The 16,000-nt window shown below is 43.4% G+C and overlaps 1 protein-coding gene across 1 annotated transcript; it reads right to left on the bottom strand.

The window, feature by feature from the left end:
- Window positions 1-4,484: 4,484 nt before the first annotated feature.
- Window positions 4,485-8,483, bottom strand: LOC145482377 (uncharacterized). Its single transcript, XM_081461011.1, has 5 exons — window positions 8,346-8,483; window positions 6,559-6,628; window positions 6,386-6,429; window positions 5,758-5,995; window positions 4,485-5,323 (listed from the first exon to the last, which is right to left on the bottom strand). Exons 1-5 carry the CDS (start codon window positions 8,481-8,483, stop codon window positions 4,695-4,697), a joined length of 1,119 nt encoding a protein of 372 aa, XP_081317137.1. The 3' UTR covers window positions 4,485-4,694.
- Between the last annotated feature and the right edge of the window lie 7,517 nt (window positions 8,484-16,000).

Raw genomic sequence — 16,000 nt, 5'->3', positions numbered from 1 at the left:
CGCATTTATTCAGGGCCTTTCCACACTACGCCGGAGAAATTTGAAAACGGCGTTTTCACTCTGAAAAAGCTTCAAATGTTTTCCGTCCTCACTTAACCGGAGAAATCTGAAAACGCAGCAATCACCGGTCATTTTATATTTGTGTTTGAGGCATACTTGGGCGGGGAAATCACATGATCATCGTTTGCGAAAGGCTCCGTTTTCAAAATGTTTTCCGTCCACCTTAAAACGCCAAGCCGGCGTTTACAAATTCCTCTAGTTTGAAGAGCGTTTTCAAAAACCTCCGTTTTCGTGACGGATTAGTGTGTCCTCGGAGGGCCAAACCGTGGAAGTCGTAGAAATAAAGCTGCGTTCTCAAATTTCTCCGGCCTAGTTTGGACGAGGCCTTAGTTGGGATATTTGACAAGTCATAATGACCTTAATCGCAGGGATGATTTGGTCTCGTACATGGCGGAGAACGCTTCCCAGAAACGAGAAATGGCGGCCATGTTGCAGTTGGTGTCCCAAACTAATCCTCATGTAAACAATTTCTTTTGTTTCAATAATTTTGCATTGCTATTGGGGACCGTTCATTTTTTATAAGGTAGGGGGGGCTGGTGGGATTTGGGGGGGGGCCATGCGAAAAAAAATGGCTTTCGAGGGGGGGCCATCCCAAAAAAATAAGGGAAAAAGGGGGGGTCACGTGAAATATTTTAGTAAAACTTTAAAATGGCATGATGTTTGAATATCAAAAAAATTGCTATAGAATAAACATAGAAGGCAGGATACAAATTTATTATAAACTTTCCATTTGCTTGAAAAAAACGTTTGGCGACAAAAAGCATTTGTAGCTACTGAAAAGAAGTATTTAACACTGTTATTTTCGAATGCAACTTTCACTGGCAGTCATCTTCATCTTCGCTGTCGTCGAGTTCTTCGTCGCCGCTTGTGCTGCTATGGGAGTCTCCTTCACCAATGCTGCAAGAAGCAGCAATGCTTTCCGTCAGAGTGTACTCTTCAGGGTACATGAAGGTGTAAACATAATCTCTGACTTCCTGCTCAAGGTTGGTGGTGATTCTGCTTCTTGCAGCATTGGTGAAATAATTCCCTTCCAAGAGCTATGCGATGTATGGCCCATCTCTTCTAAATAACGACGTGGCAACATGCTCAACTTCAATACACTCTTCCGGGATGGCCGTTCTAGGAGGGTACACAAGGCATTGTGGAAGATCATTTCCTAGCGGGTTTCCAACACAGATTCCATAAACTCGTTGGACGTTGTTTTCAGTCCGCTTCCTCTTTCTTTCATTTGACTTTCTGCGGTTTTCTTTTTTCCTTCTCCTTTTGTTGATGTGCTGTTTGAGAATGCCCTTGAATATGCTGTTATAATTGCTCTTCTTATTTTCTAGTGCTTCCATGTCCTGCGTGACCTTCGTCAACTTAGCTTCTATAAATTTGATCTGTTTTACATTAAAACTGTGGGCAAATTCTTCGCCCTGCTTTAAAGCAAGCCCATTGGACTGAAAGAGTGTAGAATCGTGGCATTCAACTTTTCCACCATTGCTCTGTGTTCTTTGATGGAGAAGGTCAGTTTTCTTCCATCACTGGGCTTCAACTGGTACCCTGGCATGGAAAACTCACTCGCCCTTTCTGAACAGCCATCCGCACTTAGAAAGATTGCTTCTTTTGCTTGTAAGATGTCAAACTGCCTTGATCGTTCAGCTGTAAACCTTTTCTTAAACGACTCGTCGCTTTCGCCATTATTGCGCATTTTGGAATGGCCTCTTTCATGATTATTATGGACGTGCCCCGTTCTACATCGTGCAAGACATAGCAGCACTCAACTAACGTCAAGGAGTTTAAAGCAAAAATACGCACTCAACGTATAGCATCAAACCCATTTTAAAGACGGGGTTTGCAAAAGAGGAGGAAATAAAAAGGAGGAATAAACCTATACATCGAGCAAGAGAAACACAAGCTCGATCAGATAGCTGCAAGAAACATAGGAATGTCTCTAGACAAACGTATAGCTTTCTCAAAGTAAAGCTACGGCGTCTCCGAAGGAAATCGTAGGAGAACAAATATGATATCCGTGATAACGATCTACCTACTGTGCTTGCAAACAGTTCTAATCACAGCCGGGCCCGGCGTCACAATATAGAATGCAAGTAAGCAACATGTTCACGGTAAATTTCATATTTTGTCCCTCAAAAGCAAATTCATGGAGATTTAAAAGCATATCTTGCAATAGAAATGAGCCTAAACAATGCATAAACACATGGCAAATTACAGAGGTGTCAAACTCAACGAGTCGACATGCAGATAACAGCGGAAACCATGCAGACCTATGACCTGTAAAAATTTGCCATAGCACGATCTAACGGCTCAACTCCACTCAATTCCTCCTTATTACACAACATGAAGTGCCCTTCATGAACACGAGTGAAGCGACAAGAAAGGTCGAGTGACCGAACAGAGAACGGTAAATGTACAAATGTCACGAACCGTAAAAGTCGTGTAGGCTAGTCAACCCCATTTTACCTTGAAAATTAAGAAATTTTAAACCATAGATAAATTTAAACCACAACAAGTATGCTAAAATTGATAAAAAGTAATCCACTATTTGCAAGATTTGAGAACACTCGTAGCTTTTTGTTTTACCTGGACAGGGCAACATTTATACATGCCTATCACTAGAGTAGAGGTAAAAACCTTCCAAATAAAGACATCTGTAAATTAAATGTAACAATGTGTTTCACACAACACATCAACAGATTTCCAGTTTTTTCACAACACTTCGTACTTGGTTCAGTATCACAATGCAGGAGCAAGGAAAGACTCTGTTCCAGGTTACTGTTACTTCCGTAAGATTGAGAAGTTTATGAATGAGCACTATGAGGAGGGGGAGAACTACAGAGAGTTTCTAAAGTTGTCCTGTCAAGAAAAGGTAGGAGAAATTTGTTCTTTTTGTTGTGAATGGACTGGATCACCCATAGAAAGATATCCTAAACCAGTTCCTGACCATTCCTGCCTACCGGAATACCACTACCTCTCCTACCAGAAGACCCCAAAAGAAGGGCGTGATCCAGATGACTGGCAGCCAAGGGTCCAAGCGAAGAAAGAGCATGGAGGTGGCAGGCTGGTTTTATCTGACCCAGAGAGCGTTGCTCTATTTGCAGATAAGTTTATTGTCAAATCAAAGTTTGTGGTGGATTATCTTCAGCATCTTGAAGTGCTGGAATTTAAAAGGAAAAGGAGAGCAGAAGAAAAGGCAAAGTTAAGTAGGGACGCAAAAGATAAATCATATGAGGATTATCCTTGGACTGAGTTGTGCGAAGATCTAATTAACCAAGCTTAAAAAGCAACGTGTTCCAGAACAAAACAAGTACTTGAACCACCACGGGCTGAAGCAGCATTTGAAAAGCAGCAAGAGTGAGAAAGTAAAGGCAATTGTAAGACATTCATGCTTGCGGCAGAAGAGTCCTCTCAGAGCTGGCCAACCAACACTGAGAAATGCCAGGACATTGACACAAAATGACAACAGGGTAAGTGCTGACAGCAGTGAAACGGATGAAAGTGACAATGATGAGTATGACAGTGATGCCATTGACTCTAGGGGAGAAGATGACTCAAGTGATGTCATTCTTGCATTCATCAATTCAGATGAGGAAGATACCAATGAGAGGCCAAATGCCACACGCTCAGGGCGAGCCATAACTAGGAGATCCGAAATTGACTTCTCTTTCTTTTGATTTGTTTTTTAAACAACAGCTCTCTGTAGTATAGGGATTGTAAATATTGTCTTCATAGTGAGCACAATAACGTGAAGTAGGGGGATAATAGAGAAATATTAAAAAAGTTGAAATCTAAATATTGTTTGTTCAATTTTTTTTTTGGGGGGGGGTCATCCCAAAAAATGACCGCTATAAGGGGGGGCCATGTGAAAAAATTGGTAAGCTGAGGGGAGGTCATGCGATTTTTAAATGGTGCTTCCCAAATCCCACCAGCCCCCCCTCCCTCATAAAAAATGAACGGTCCCTTGGGCGCGTGAGTTGAAACGCTCTATATCAAGGCATCCAAGATGTTCAGTTCGGACAATAATCTTTCACACTCTATGTTACTTCTCTTTTTTTGGATAGCACGAATTTTCAAAACAATTCTCTACTTAACGATTTTCCTGGTAAGAAGCTTTTAACAAAGAAACACTAGAGAACTGCACAGAAGAGAGCGTGGTCAAAATTGTTTGAAAGTTAAAGAAAGCAGCAGATTGCAGACGCGAGGTAACTTTGTACAGAGAGGATCGCGCGTAATCATGTAATGGCATCATCCTAACTTCATCCTCAACAGCGAAGAACAAAACTCGAACGAAAAGGTAAAACACATTTATAATTATTTCTCACAGAAGTTTAATACGGACCCCTTACAATGATCAATCTTGTTACTTATACTACAACAACCTAGACAAAACTGAGAACAACCAAAACGTTTGTTACATCAGGGTTCGAATCCCGTTGAAGCCCTGATTTTTTCAGGCTTCTTCTTTCCAATTACTTAAATTGGAAAATTAACTGCGATGATCATTCTTCACTTTCATCTACAACCGCAGTTCATATATGAATTATTTCATGTAAACTTCACATCAGTGTTTACATTGTCAGCTCTACACCCCCAGTCAGACCTAGTCATATTTCTAAGTTTCCAAATGAACCTTGTTTCTATCGCACCATCACCCAGATTGGTTTGTTCAGATAGCAGTAGCCTGCGATACACTTGGTACCAAGCGCCTTGCTGTCGTCGGAAGAGACGTAGTTGTTTCCTTTATCATCAACACCACTCCACATGTCAAGCCACTTGTCGGTACGTTTATGAGCCTGTGAAATTCCGTGGGCTGAATAGAAGTGCAGTTCGGATATTGTGGTAAAACCCACAGCCGGACTTCTCTTGTTATGATCTGCTGGGCTGTACTTGTAAAAGCCGAAGACGTTCTTAAACAACGAAGCAGAGCTCCCCATTAAGAACTTTTCGAACTCTGTTTTCTCGTTTTGTGGTGCACCAGCCTTCCTGCTGTAAATAACCCGGATGGTACTGATGTCCCCAAAGCGGAACATGACTTCTTCCCAGTCCCCCATGCCAGGATGGATATGACTGGCGGCATCTGCAAGGGTAGTTTTGGCGGCCGAGGTTGAGAATACGGTTTTGATGAAGGGGAAATTTGGGGAGACTTTGGTGGCAACTAGTGTCCAACCTCCACGCTCAGTCTCCATGTCGCAAAACGCTTGGAACGAGTCATTTGTTGAGCCACCATTCGGATCGATCCAGTAAAGTCCGTTACCTCGGCTTTGACCTGAATGGGTGCAGAATGAAATTAAAGAAGGAGGGTCAAAACCGATGATTTATTACGGCACGCGTAGTTTTTAACTTTGCTGGTGGTAATGTTCAGTTTCATCAAGTTATTTCCACAAGAAAACAGAAATAAATCAGAAAATGTCTGGCATTGTTTTGGTATGGATTTTACAGAGGGTTTCCAAACCTTGTTATAATGTTCCTTTCTAGCTCGTACTTCGCTGCAATCTAATATTGTAGAATTTTTAATCACATGCAACGAAACTTTCACACGCTTTCTCAATACAAAAAGAAAGTATAGGAATCTGACTTTTAGAATTTGAAAATGATGAACGAATCATCGAAACGTCATTCCAAATTATTATCGCTGATTTTTATTCTTAATTGTTTGTCCAAAGCCTCCGTTATTTTAATGTTGTTCCATTAGAAACTCACCAGAATTTAGAATATCCAAACAGTGACTGCCTGGGTTATAGGCCACGTGACCTTTACCAGTAGTAACCATTGACAACCAAGCGCTGCCATCACAGAGTTGTAAAGCATTCTGGGAAGTACTGTAGCGAACTGTTCCAGCGGTGCCCGGTATGCAGGTGTCAGCGGTGTCGCTAAACTTAATCGCTCCTTGATGTGGTATTCCGTTTTTTCCTGGCGAACCGCTCTCACCTTTTTCACCCTAAAAAAAGGAAAATAACAACAGGAAGCGAACAGACAAAGAACGGTAAAATGGTGATTCCTTTAATTGAAAATGGCTTAATGATTAAGCGTATTGCTAGCAATTAGTCCGAATTGAAAACTTCATTAAGCGTGGTTCAGTTTGTATTGTTCACTCCACCGAAAAGAAAACAGCGGTTTATCTGCAATGTTTTTAGTCAGCGACATTTCTTCAGCATTCTACGGCTAGTAAATCAACGAGAAAGCATTCGCCAGCCTTAATATGCATAAATAACGTTAATTTCTTGTTAAGGTTCACCGCAGGAATGGATCTATGTAAATCTCGATGTCTGTGTACCTGTATAATTTTTTTTAAAAAATTCTTTAAAAGAGTCGTAGTTTGAAAACGAACCTTTACTCCGTCTCTCCCATCGCGCCCGTCACGGCCATCTTTTCCTTGGATCAAGAAGAAGAGAAGGACAATGAAATATGTTGCTGCTATGAAAAGGGGTTTGACTCACAAGAAAAGGAAGAAATAAAGAAGAATAAATTTTCTGCTTGTCAAATGAATTATTCTGTTCTTACCGTCGCGACAGCAGCAATCTTTTAAGGAAGACTGTCTGCACTGGTTTTGCTGTGTCCCGTTTGCAGAAACCTGGAAACATACACTGGAAAAGCTCAGTATCAGTTAAAAGGATTTTTGATCAATGCGCAGAATTCTAGAAAGTCGAACAGTTTTCACGAGTTCCTGGTGTTTATTGTAAGGGGAAAAATCAAACATCGAACAATAAACAGAAAACACGCTCCTAGACGCATTCCTAAGGTCAAATTAGAACTTGCCTTGTTGGACGAGCTTGCTAAACACCCCGAAATAAAAAGCGAAATGAGCGCTAAAAACAAGCGAAACATTTTAGTTCGTCACCTCTGCTAGACTTCCACTAAGAATGACAGAACGCTGCCAATGCAATTATTATTATTTTAGTGTTGAAACATTGTTTGCCCATATTCAAACTCGAAAAATCGGCACGACGACATATACGAATTGTTATGAAAATTTGACAAATAACTTCCGTAAATCAACAATAGTTTTTGGGGTTTTTTTGCGAATTTTCAGTCATCTCTTTCGTATCAAATCTCGCATTTCTTGGATAACCGATTAGGAATCTTTGAAAACGCAGTTAAGCTAGTTACACGGATCTGGGAAAATTTCCTCAAAATATATATACATTAGGTAGACGGAAGACATACAAAAAGGTCTACTATACATACATATTACAATACACAGTCGCCTGCTTATCGATTATTTTGCATAAACAAGACAGTTTATAATTAAATCAGAAAAGAAGTGTTCCTCTATTTTCGAAGGAAGACAAAATACAGTATATCACGCTTATGCATCAGTCAATACCTGCAGCGCTCACGCATTTATTTAGGGCCCGCTTTTTTCGTCCACACTAACACGCCAAGGCGGCGTTTACAAATTCCTCCGGTTTGAAGAGCGTTTTCGAAAGGCTCCGTTTTCAAAATGTTTTCCGTCCACCCTAAAACGTCAAGCCGGCGTTTTCAAATTCCTCCGGTTTGAAGAGCGTTTTCGAAAAGCTTCGTTTTCGTGACGGATAAGTGTGGTTGGAAGGCCAAACCGTAGAAGTCGTGGAAATAAAGCTGCGTTCTCAAATTTCTACGGCGCAGTTTGTGCGGGGTTTTAGTTGGGATATTTGACACGTCATAATGACCTTAATCCCAGGGATGATTTGGTCTCGCACGTGGGTGTCCTGCACGTGCCGGAGTGTGGTGTAAATGACATTGCAAAAGGCCCTCTTGAAGGCCCTCTAGACACTTGAACACTGCGAGTTTTTGTGTTACATTATAATTCATTGTGTCATACATGTAGTATGTTCAGCTTTCTTGTGCGAGCCTGCAATGCTTGTGGTTACAGTTGGCCGCCATGTTTTGTAAGGACAGAGATTTGGTGATCAAAGCCTAGTATTTCTGCAGGCAATCGTCTTTCTCATTTACAACAATTTAATCACCAGTCTCGATGGACAAAGTACTCCGTCCGGAGCGCCTGAAAACGGACCCTGGCAGTGGCGAAGCTTCGAAAGAATGGCTTCATTGGAAACGAACCTTCGATAACTTTTGGCTGTCCTACCACAAAGAGACCTCGACAAGCTCTCGGTACTGGCGAATTACGTTTCTCCCTCAATCTTTCAACACATCGAGGAGTGCACCGACTATGAGGCAGCCGTAGAAATATTACAAGCTCTTTTTGTGAAACCTCGGAATGAAATCTTTGCCCGCCATATCCTTGCCACGAGGTGCCAGCAACCTCACGAAACTTTGGACGAATTCCTCCAAGCTCTGAAAACACTTACCAGGGATTGCAACTTCCAAAGTGTCACTGCTTCTAAATATTGCGAAGAAAGCATCCGTGACGCTTTTATCACTGGTTTACGGTCACCTTCAATCCGCCAGAGGTTACTGGAGAATAATACGCTAGATTTGAAGGCCATATTTGATCACGCTCGTTCTCTGGAATTGGCTATGCGTAATTCCGAGTCCTACTCTGGTCCTCCTTCATCTGTCAATGCGGCCATTCCACCCACCACTACGGTGGATCAGGAACAGACAGATCCCAGCACGCTAGCTGCGGTAGGATCAAATGGCTCACCTCAAGCGACTACGTGTTTCTTCTGTGGAAACAGCAACCATCCTCGTTCAAAATGTCCTGCCCGTGATGCAGTTTGCTCTAATTGTCAGAAGAAGGGCCATTTTGCAAAAGTTTGCCGTGGAAAGAAGATGAGCAAGAATAAAGTTTCAGCTGCAGCCTGGTCTCCTACACTTGCCACAGTTGGTGCCCCTGAATCCCTTTCAAAGTCTTCAGGAACTGTAATCATCCAAGGACTGGAGGTCAAAGCCCTCTTTGATAGTGGTAGCACTGAAAGCTTTATTCATCCAAGGTTGGTAGAGAGGGTAGCTCTTACCGTTCATCCTTCATCTGGTACAGTATCCATGGCTACATCAGCATCTCGTACAGTTAGTATCACCGGTACCTGTGTCGCTGATCTCTCCTACCAAGGACGTAAATATGCAGATTACAAACTGTCCGTCTTGCCTGGACTTTGTGCTGACCTAATCCTTGGTCTTGATTTCCAATCCCAGCATTCAAGCGTCACCTTCCATTACGGGGGCTCTGAACCACCTTTGGCCGTCTGTGGTTTTAGTAAACTGAATATAGACCCACCTGAGCCATTTGCGAATCTGACTGCAGACTGCCATCCAATTGCCTCAAAGTCTCGAAGATACAGCCAAGAGGATTCCGCTTTTATTGACGAGGAAGTGAAAAGATTACTCAAAGAAGGCATCGTTGAACCAAGCCTTTCACCATGGCGGGCACAAGTCGTAGTGACTAAAGACGAGAATCACAGGAAGAGGCTAGCGATCGACTACTCGCAAACAATTAACAGGTTCACACTTCTAGATGCTTTCCCATTGCCCAGAATAAGCGACATGGTCAACAAGATGGCCCAGTACAGAGTATTTAGCACACTCGACCTACGTAGTGCGTACCACCAAGTAGCGCTTAAGAAGGAAGACAAGCCTTACACAGCCTTTGAAGCTCGAGGAAATCTCTATCAGTTCACTCGCCTGCCTTTTGGGGTCACCAATGGAGTAGCCTGTTTTCAGAGAGAGATGATGAAGTTTGTAGATGAGAATGATCTTGAGGCCAGCTTCCCTTACCTTGACAACGTTACTATTTGCGGCAAGGACCAAGAGGACCATGACACTAACATGGAACATTTTCTTGAAGCTGCCAAACGCAAGAACCTCTGTTATAACACTGAAAAGTGTATCTTCTCAACCCGGCGTCTCCCCGTCTTCGGATACATCATCGAGGAGGGTACCATACGGCCGGATCCTGATCGTCTACGGCCCCTGCGTGAACTCCCCGTTCCACATGACTCAAAGTCCATGAGCAGGTGTCTCGGGTTATTCTCCTATTATTCACAATGGATCCCAAGGTTCTCGGATCGAATCAAGCCAATTGCTTCTTGCAGGTCGTTCCCTCTGCCTCCGCCAGCTGTTGAAGCATTTGAAAGTCTCAAGAAGACGATAGAAGAAGCTGTTGTCACCGCTATTGATGAGACCATTCCCTTTGAAGTCGAAACTGATGCGTCCGAAGTAGCGCTAGCAGCCACTCTCAACCAGAATGGAAAACCTGTCGCCTTCTTCTCGCGAACTCTTCAAGGCAGTGAACTGAAGCATGCATCCATAGAGAAGGAAGCCCAGGCCATAATAGAAGCGGTGAGGCATTGGAGACACTTCCTTACTGGAAGACACTTCATCCTGAAAACTGACCAGAAATCGGTGTCCTACATGTTTGACAAGCAGCACAGCGGAAAGATAAAGAACGAGAAGTTCCTGCGTTGGAGACTCGAACTCTCCTGCTTCAGTTTTGATATCGTCTATCGCCCCGGCAGAGATAATGTCCCAGCTGACACACTGTCCAGGACTACGTGTGCCATGGCCACTGAAGATTCCCTCTTTAAGCTTCACGAAGCACTCTGCCATCCAGGCATCACCAGGCTAAACCACTTTGTGCGAACCAAGAACTTACCTTATTCCCTCGATGAGATTAAGAAGATGACAAGCCGGTGCCCTATTTGTTGTGAATGTAAACCTCAGTACCATCGCCCAGAGAAGGTTCCCCTTATCAAAGCCACTCAGCCATTTGAGAGGATCAACATCGACTTTAAAGGCTCTCTTCCGACAAATAACGGAAACAAGTACTTCCTTATGGTTGTTGATGAGTATTCCCGGTTCCCATTTGTTTTCCCATGTCCTGATGTATCCACGAACACAGTCATTAAGTGCCTTACATCGCTGTTCTCACTTGTTGGAATGCCAGCATATGTCCATTCAGACCGCGGAGCTTCATTCATGAGCAGAGAGTTATGGGAGTTCCTGTCTTCAAAAGGAGTAGCTTCAAGCCGAACTACCAGTTACAATCCAGAAGGAAATGGGCAAGCAGAGAGATGCAATGGTGTGATATGGAAAGCAGTTACTATGAGTTTGAAATCCAAGAACCTACCATTCAAGAACTGGCAGGATGTCCTCTCCGATGTGCTACACTCTGTTCGTTCTCTTTTGTGTACTGCCACCAATGAAACTCCACATGAGCGATTCTTTGGTTTCTCACGCCGATCGTCAGCTGGCGCCTCCATTCCCACCTGGCTAGCTACACCTGGCCCAGTGTACATTAAACGCCAGGTACGCACAAGTAAGATGGACCCTTTGGTCGATGAAGTGGAACTACTCCAGGCAAACCCTCACTATGCGCATGTGCGCTATCCTGACGGTAGGGAGACGACAGTGGCCACAAAGCACCTTGCACCCAAGGGCCACATGGAAGTTGTCGAGGCCCAGCCAGCACCAGAATGTATTCCAGAGGAAGCAGAGAACTTGCCCCTTGACACACATGTGAGTGTTACGCCTGATGCAGAACCATCGTCTGTGCCCGAACCTGAACTTGAACCCGAACTTACACCAGTACTGAATTCAGAACCTGTACGTCGCTCCCAACGAGTTCGTCGTCCTGTAGTTAGACTTAATCTTTAAAGGACAGGGTGAATGTGGTGTAAATGACATTGCAAAAGGCCCTCTTGAAGGCCCTCTAGACACTTGAACACTGCGAGTTTTTGTGTTACATTATAATTCATTGTGTCATACATGTAGTATGTTCAGCTTTCTTGTGCGAGCCTGCAATGCTTGTGGTTACAGTTGGCCGCCATGTTTTGTAAGGACAGAGATTTGGTGATTAAAGCCTAGTATTTCTGCAGGCAATCGTCTTTCTCATTTACAACACCGGAGAACGCTTCCCAGAAACGAGAAATGGCGGCCATGTTGCAGTTGATGTCCCATCCTCGGAGACCCAGGGGCTGCTAGTCGGAACGATGCGATATTTTCGGGCGAGCGGAATTCTGCGGGCGACAGTTTACTTCAAGAGCAGACAAGCCCATGGGCACTTAGTCCTTCCGATAGATAGACCGTAGACCATCGACATAGTAGAATGGCCCGTGCAACGGAGATTCACACATCGTGGAAAGTTTCGGAAGTCGAGAAATAGAAGTTGTGAAGATGTGATTGATCATCGCAGTTATACACACAACTTAAGCAGTTGTGAAATTAAAGCCTGAAAAAAATTCAGGCCTGAACGGGATTCGAACCCATGACCTCTGCGATACCGGTGCAGTGCTCTGCGATATTACTAACTGTAGTTCGTATAGTGTGATCGTCCGGGTGAGTGTAGTTCTGAAAAGAACTGTTGTTGGTGACTGACGTTTCGACAACCTGAGCGGAAGTCATCTTCAGAGTCAAGTGAATAGTGTTTGTCAGTCGATGATCTTATAAGTCTGGTCCGTTGAACGTGATTGGTCAGTATAGCCATGATGGTATTGGCTGAAAGACTCGTGTAAAGTTTGTCATCAGTCATTGGTGGGTTTCGATCCGTCTATTGTTAGTCAAGTAGGTCGGTTTTGGTCCGTGTATTGTTAAGTCGGTCTGTTAGAAGTCCGTTTGTCGGTTTCGTTTCTGTCGTGGATAAGTCGTTTGTAAGGCGCCGGTAGTTGTTGATATCTGTTAAGAGGCGTTTGTTCTAGGTTAGTGTACCAGCTTTCCAGAGTCAGTCGTTGAAAATAGTTTGTACTGTAGGTTAAGCACTGAGCAGAGTCCCAGTCAATGTTGTGGTTTATCAGTTGATGATGTACAGCAATGTGATTGTTGGCATCACCATTTCTCGTGGCTCGTTTGTGTTCAGTCAGTCTCGTGTTAAGGTTTCTGCCAGTCTCACCAATGTAGGAAGCCTGGCAGTCGGAGCATTTGATCTTGTAAACTGCTCCCTGTCTGTCGTTAGGTTCGTCTCTGTCTTTCACGTTGGTCAGTAAGTGTCGTAACGTAGTTGTAGGTTTGTGGGCTACACGAATGTTGTAGGGCTGTAGGATCCGCGAGATGGTCTCAGAAGTGCCCTTAATGTAAGGTATAGTCACTGTAGTAACAGGCGTAGGGTTCCTGTTCGTAGCGTCAGCTTCAGTAGGTCGGTAAATGTTTCGTCTAATAAAGTCAGCGTTGTAGTTGTTTTTGTGAAAAACACGTTCAAGGTATCTGTTTTCGTCACGTAAGCTGTCCGGTGTGTCACAAACTAGTTGCGCTCGTCTCGTCAAAGTCTTTATAGTGGTGGCTTTGTGTGAAGTCGGGTTGTAGGATGATTCGTCAAGTAATCTGTCGGTATGCGTCGGTTTTCTGTACACTGTCGTTCGTGGTTCGTTGTTGTCGCGGCTTACCAAACAGTCTAGAAAAGGAAGTTTTCCATTTTCTTCGATCTCTTTAGTAAACTGGATGTCGGCGTTCTGTTCGTTTAGGTGGTCGTGAAAATCGTCAATTTCGTCTTTGTGAACGGCGATAAAGGTGTCGTCAACGTAGCGTAACCAAAGCGGTATCGTTTGTCGGCAAGTTGCAAGGGCGCGTTCCTCCACGTGTTGCATCACAATTTCTGCGACAACAACAGAACCAGGCGACCCCATTGCTGTTCCATGCAACTGTTTGTAGTGTTTACCGTTGTACTGAAAGTAAGTCGATGTAAGGCAAAGGTTCAGTAAGTCCATGATGTCTTCTGTAGGTAACGGCAGTTCAACAGTAGATTGTTGTATAGCGGTCTCGGTACACTGTAATGCCAATTGAAGTGGAATACTGGTGAACAGTGATTTCACATCAAAGGACACAAGTTTGTAGTCGTCAGGTATCTGTACTGTCTTAATAGCGTCATTAAAGTTCTCCGTAGATTGTAGTTTGCGTCTTGATTTGTCAGTAAGGGGTTTCAGTATGGTCGTCAAGTACTTAGATAGTTGATACGTAGTTGATACGTACAGAATGACACTATAGGTCGCATCGGTATACCAGGTTTGTACAGTTTCGGTAGTCCGTAAAGTTTCGGTGGTTGAGGTACTGAGCACCTCAGTCGATAGTAGCGTTGAGTGTCAATAGCGTCAGTCTTGGTCCAATCACGTTCAACGAACCAGACTTATAAGATCATCGACTGACAAACACTATTCACTTGACTCTGAAGATGACTTCCGCTCAGGTTGTCGAAACGTCAGTCACCAACAACAGTTCTTTTCAGAACTACCCTCACCCGGACGATCACACTATACGAACTACTGATACTCCTGGGTTCAAACCATTTACTGTATTACTAACTGTGCAGAGCACAGCATCTTCATATCTTTCCCCGCAGTTCAAATATATGGTCTTTCATATATTCACTTGTAAATATATAAGGTTGTGCTTCGCGTGCCATCAACAACAGTGTAGAAATCGTGTACAATAGCGATACAAATTTACGATATACCTTCCATGGGTCCGCCGTGAAAATTCATCGACGAGTATTGCTCCCTTGCGCCCGTGTTACAGCTTGTGATTTCCTCGGCTCCCTTGAATCTTTTTTTCTGAAACTCTCCACGAGAATCTTCCCGCTACTGCGATCGATGAGGAAAACCACTTCGCGTAATACTTGGTGTAATACTTGGTGTAATACTTGGTGTAATACTTGGTGTAATACTTGGTGTAATACTTGGTGTAATACTTGGTGTAATACTTGGTGTAATACTTGGTGTAATACTTGGTATAATACTTGGTGTAATACTTGGTGTAATACTTGGTGTAATACTTGGTGTAATAATTCGTGTAATACTTGGTGTAATACCTGGTGTAATACTTGGTGTAATACTTCGTGTAATAATTCGTGTAGGGAGGCAACAGAGTCGCTCGGCTGGACCTCCTCGTTGATTGGCCAGAAAAATATTTTTCTGGCCAATCAGCGGGACGGAATTCGAACACTTCTGGAACTGGGGCCCGATAAGTTTTCGCACCTGGAAAGCTATAGCAAAATCTCGAAGCTTATGATTACAGAGCTGTTTTATTCGCGTATTCTTGATATTAACAGAGGTTCCCTTCATACAAGAAGTTTCAGGCGTATACACCTTTCCGTTTTTAGATACAGATGAACTAAAAATCGCTTTACGGGCCCGAAAAGTTTCTGGGGCTTTCGAGAAACGGGCCCCTGGTTCGATTGGAATAAGGGGCTTGTCTGGTCTTAAGGTTAACTTTCGCCCGAAAATATCGCATCGTCCCGACTAGCAGCCGCTTGGGTCTCCGAGGATGTTGGTGTCCCAATCTAATCCTCATGTCAATAATTTTGGGTTGCTGTTGGCCACATGTGTTAAAACGGTCCATATATGGATTATAAAGGCATCCAAGATGTTCAGTTCTGACAACAATCTTTTACAACCTGTTACTTCTCTTTTTTGGATAGCACGAATTTTCATAACAATTCTCTACCTAACGATTTTCTAGATAAGAAGCTTTAAACAAAGAAACACTAGATAACTGCACAGAAGAGAGGGTGGTCAGAATTGTTTAAAAGTTAAAAAGAGCAACAGATCCGAGGGCCGTCGATAAAATCAGGAACATGGAACATTCCGAACATTCCGGAACATCCCGGAACATTGAATAATTATAATAATTATGAAAAACAATATGTGAAATTAAATTTTCAAAACTAAAATATACAAAAATAAACCGGTATCAGCTCGAAATATGAAAAGATATTTTGGGGGGTAGGGGAGGGGTAGGGAGCGTTGGGTATTCATTCAACTGACTACAATGAGTGGAGGCTCCTCTTCTTTCCCGCCAATTGCGTCATTTGGCCTTACAGTAGCCTGTGTACAGCACCCCTCCCCCTCCCTTGGTAAATCCTTCCCGATTTTTGGAGGGGAGGGGCGGCTGTACACAGGCGCGGCTACTTTACATTACTGTGTTTTTTTTCAACACAAACATGGACTGTTGTAATCGGCTCTACGGAATTGTCGGGAACGGTCGAAAATAACAGGAGAAGCGATCATAACGGAACGTTCTTCGATCTTTAATACTCTTCGATGTTTACAGGACATAACGAGCTTGAAGTTATTATTAATAA

The sequence above is a fragment of the Orbicella franksi genome, chromosome 3 (genome assembly GCF_964199315.1).
Source record: "Orbicella franksi chromosome 3, jaOrbFran1.1, whole genome shotgun sequence".
NCBI lineage: Eukaryota > Metazoa > Cnidaria > Anthozoa > Scleractinia > Merulinidae > Orbicella > Orbicella franksi.
This window is presented reverse-complemented; position numbering and strand designations above follow the sequence as displayed.

Excerpts from the sequence above, each read along its gene's own strand:
- LOC145482377 (XM_081461011.1), bottom strand. The coding sequence starts at position 8,483 with ATGGCCTTCAAATCTAGCGTATTATTCTCCAGTAACCTCTGGCGGATT. Across the intron at positions 6,629-8,345 it reads TTTGGAAGTTGCAATCCCTG|GTTTCTGCAAACGGGACACA; the intron begins GTAAGTGTTTTC and ends GTATGTTTCCAG. Across the intron at positions 6,430-6,558 it reads AGATTGCTGCTGTCGCGACG|GAAAAGATGGCCGTGACGGG; the intron begins GTAAGAACAGAA and ends TCTTGATCCAAG.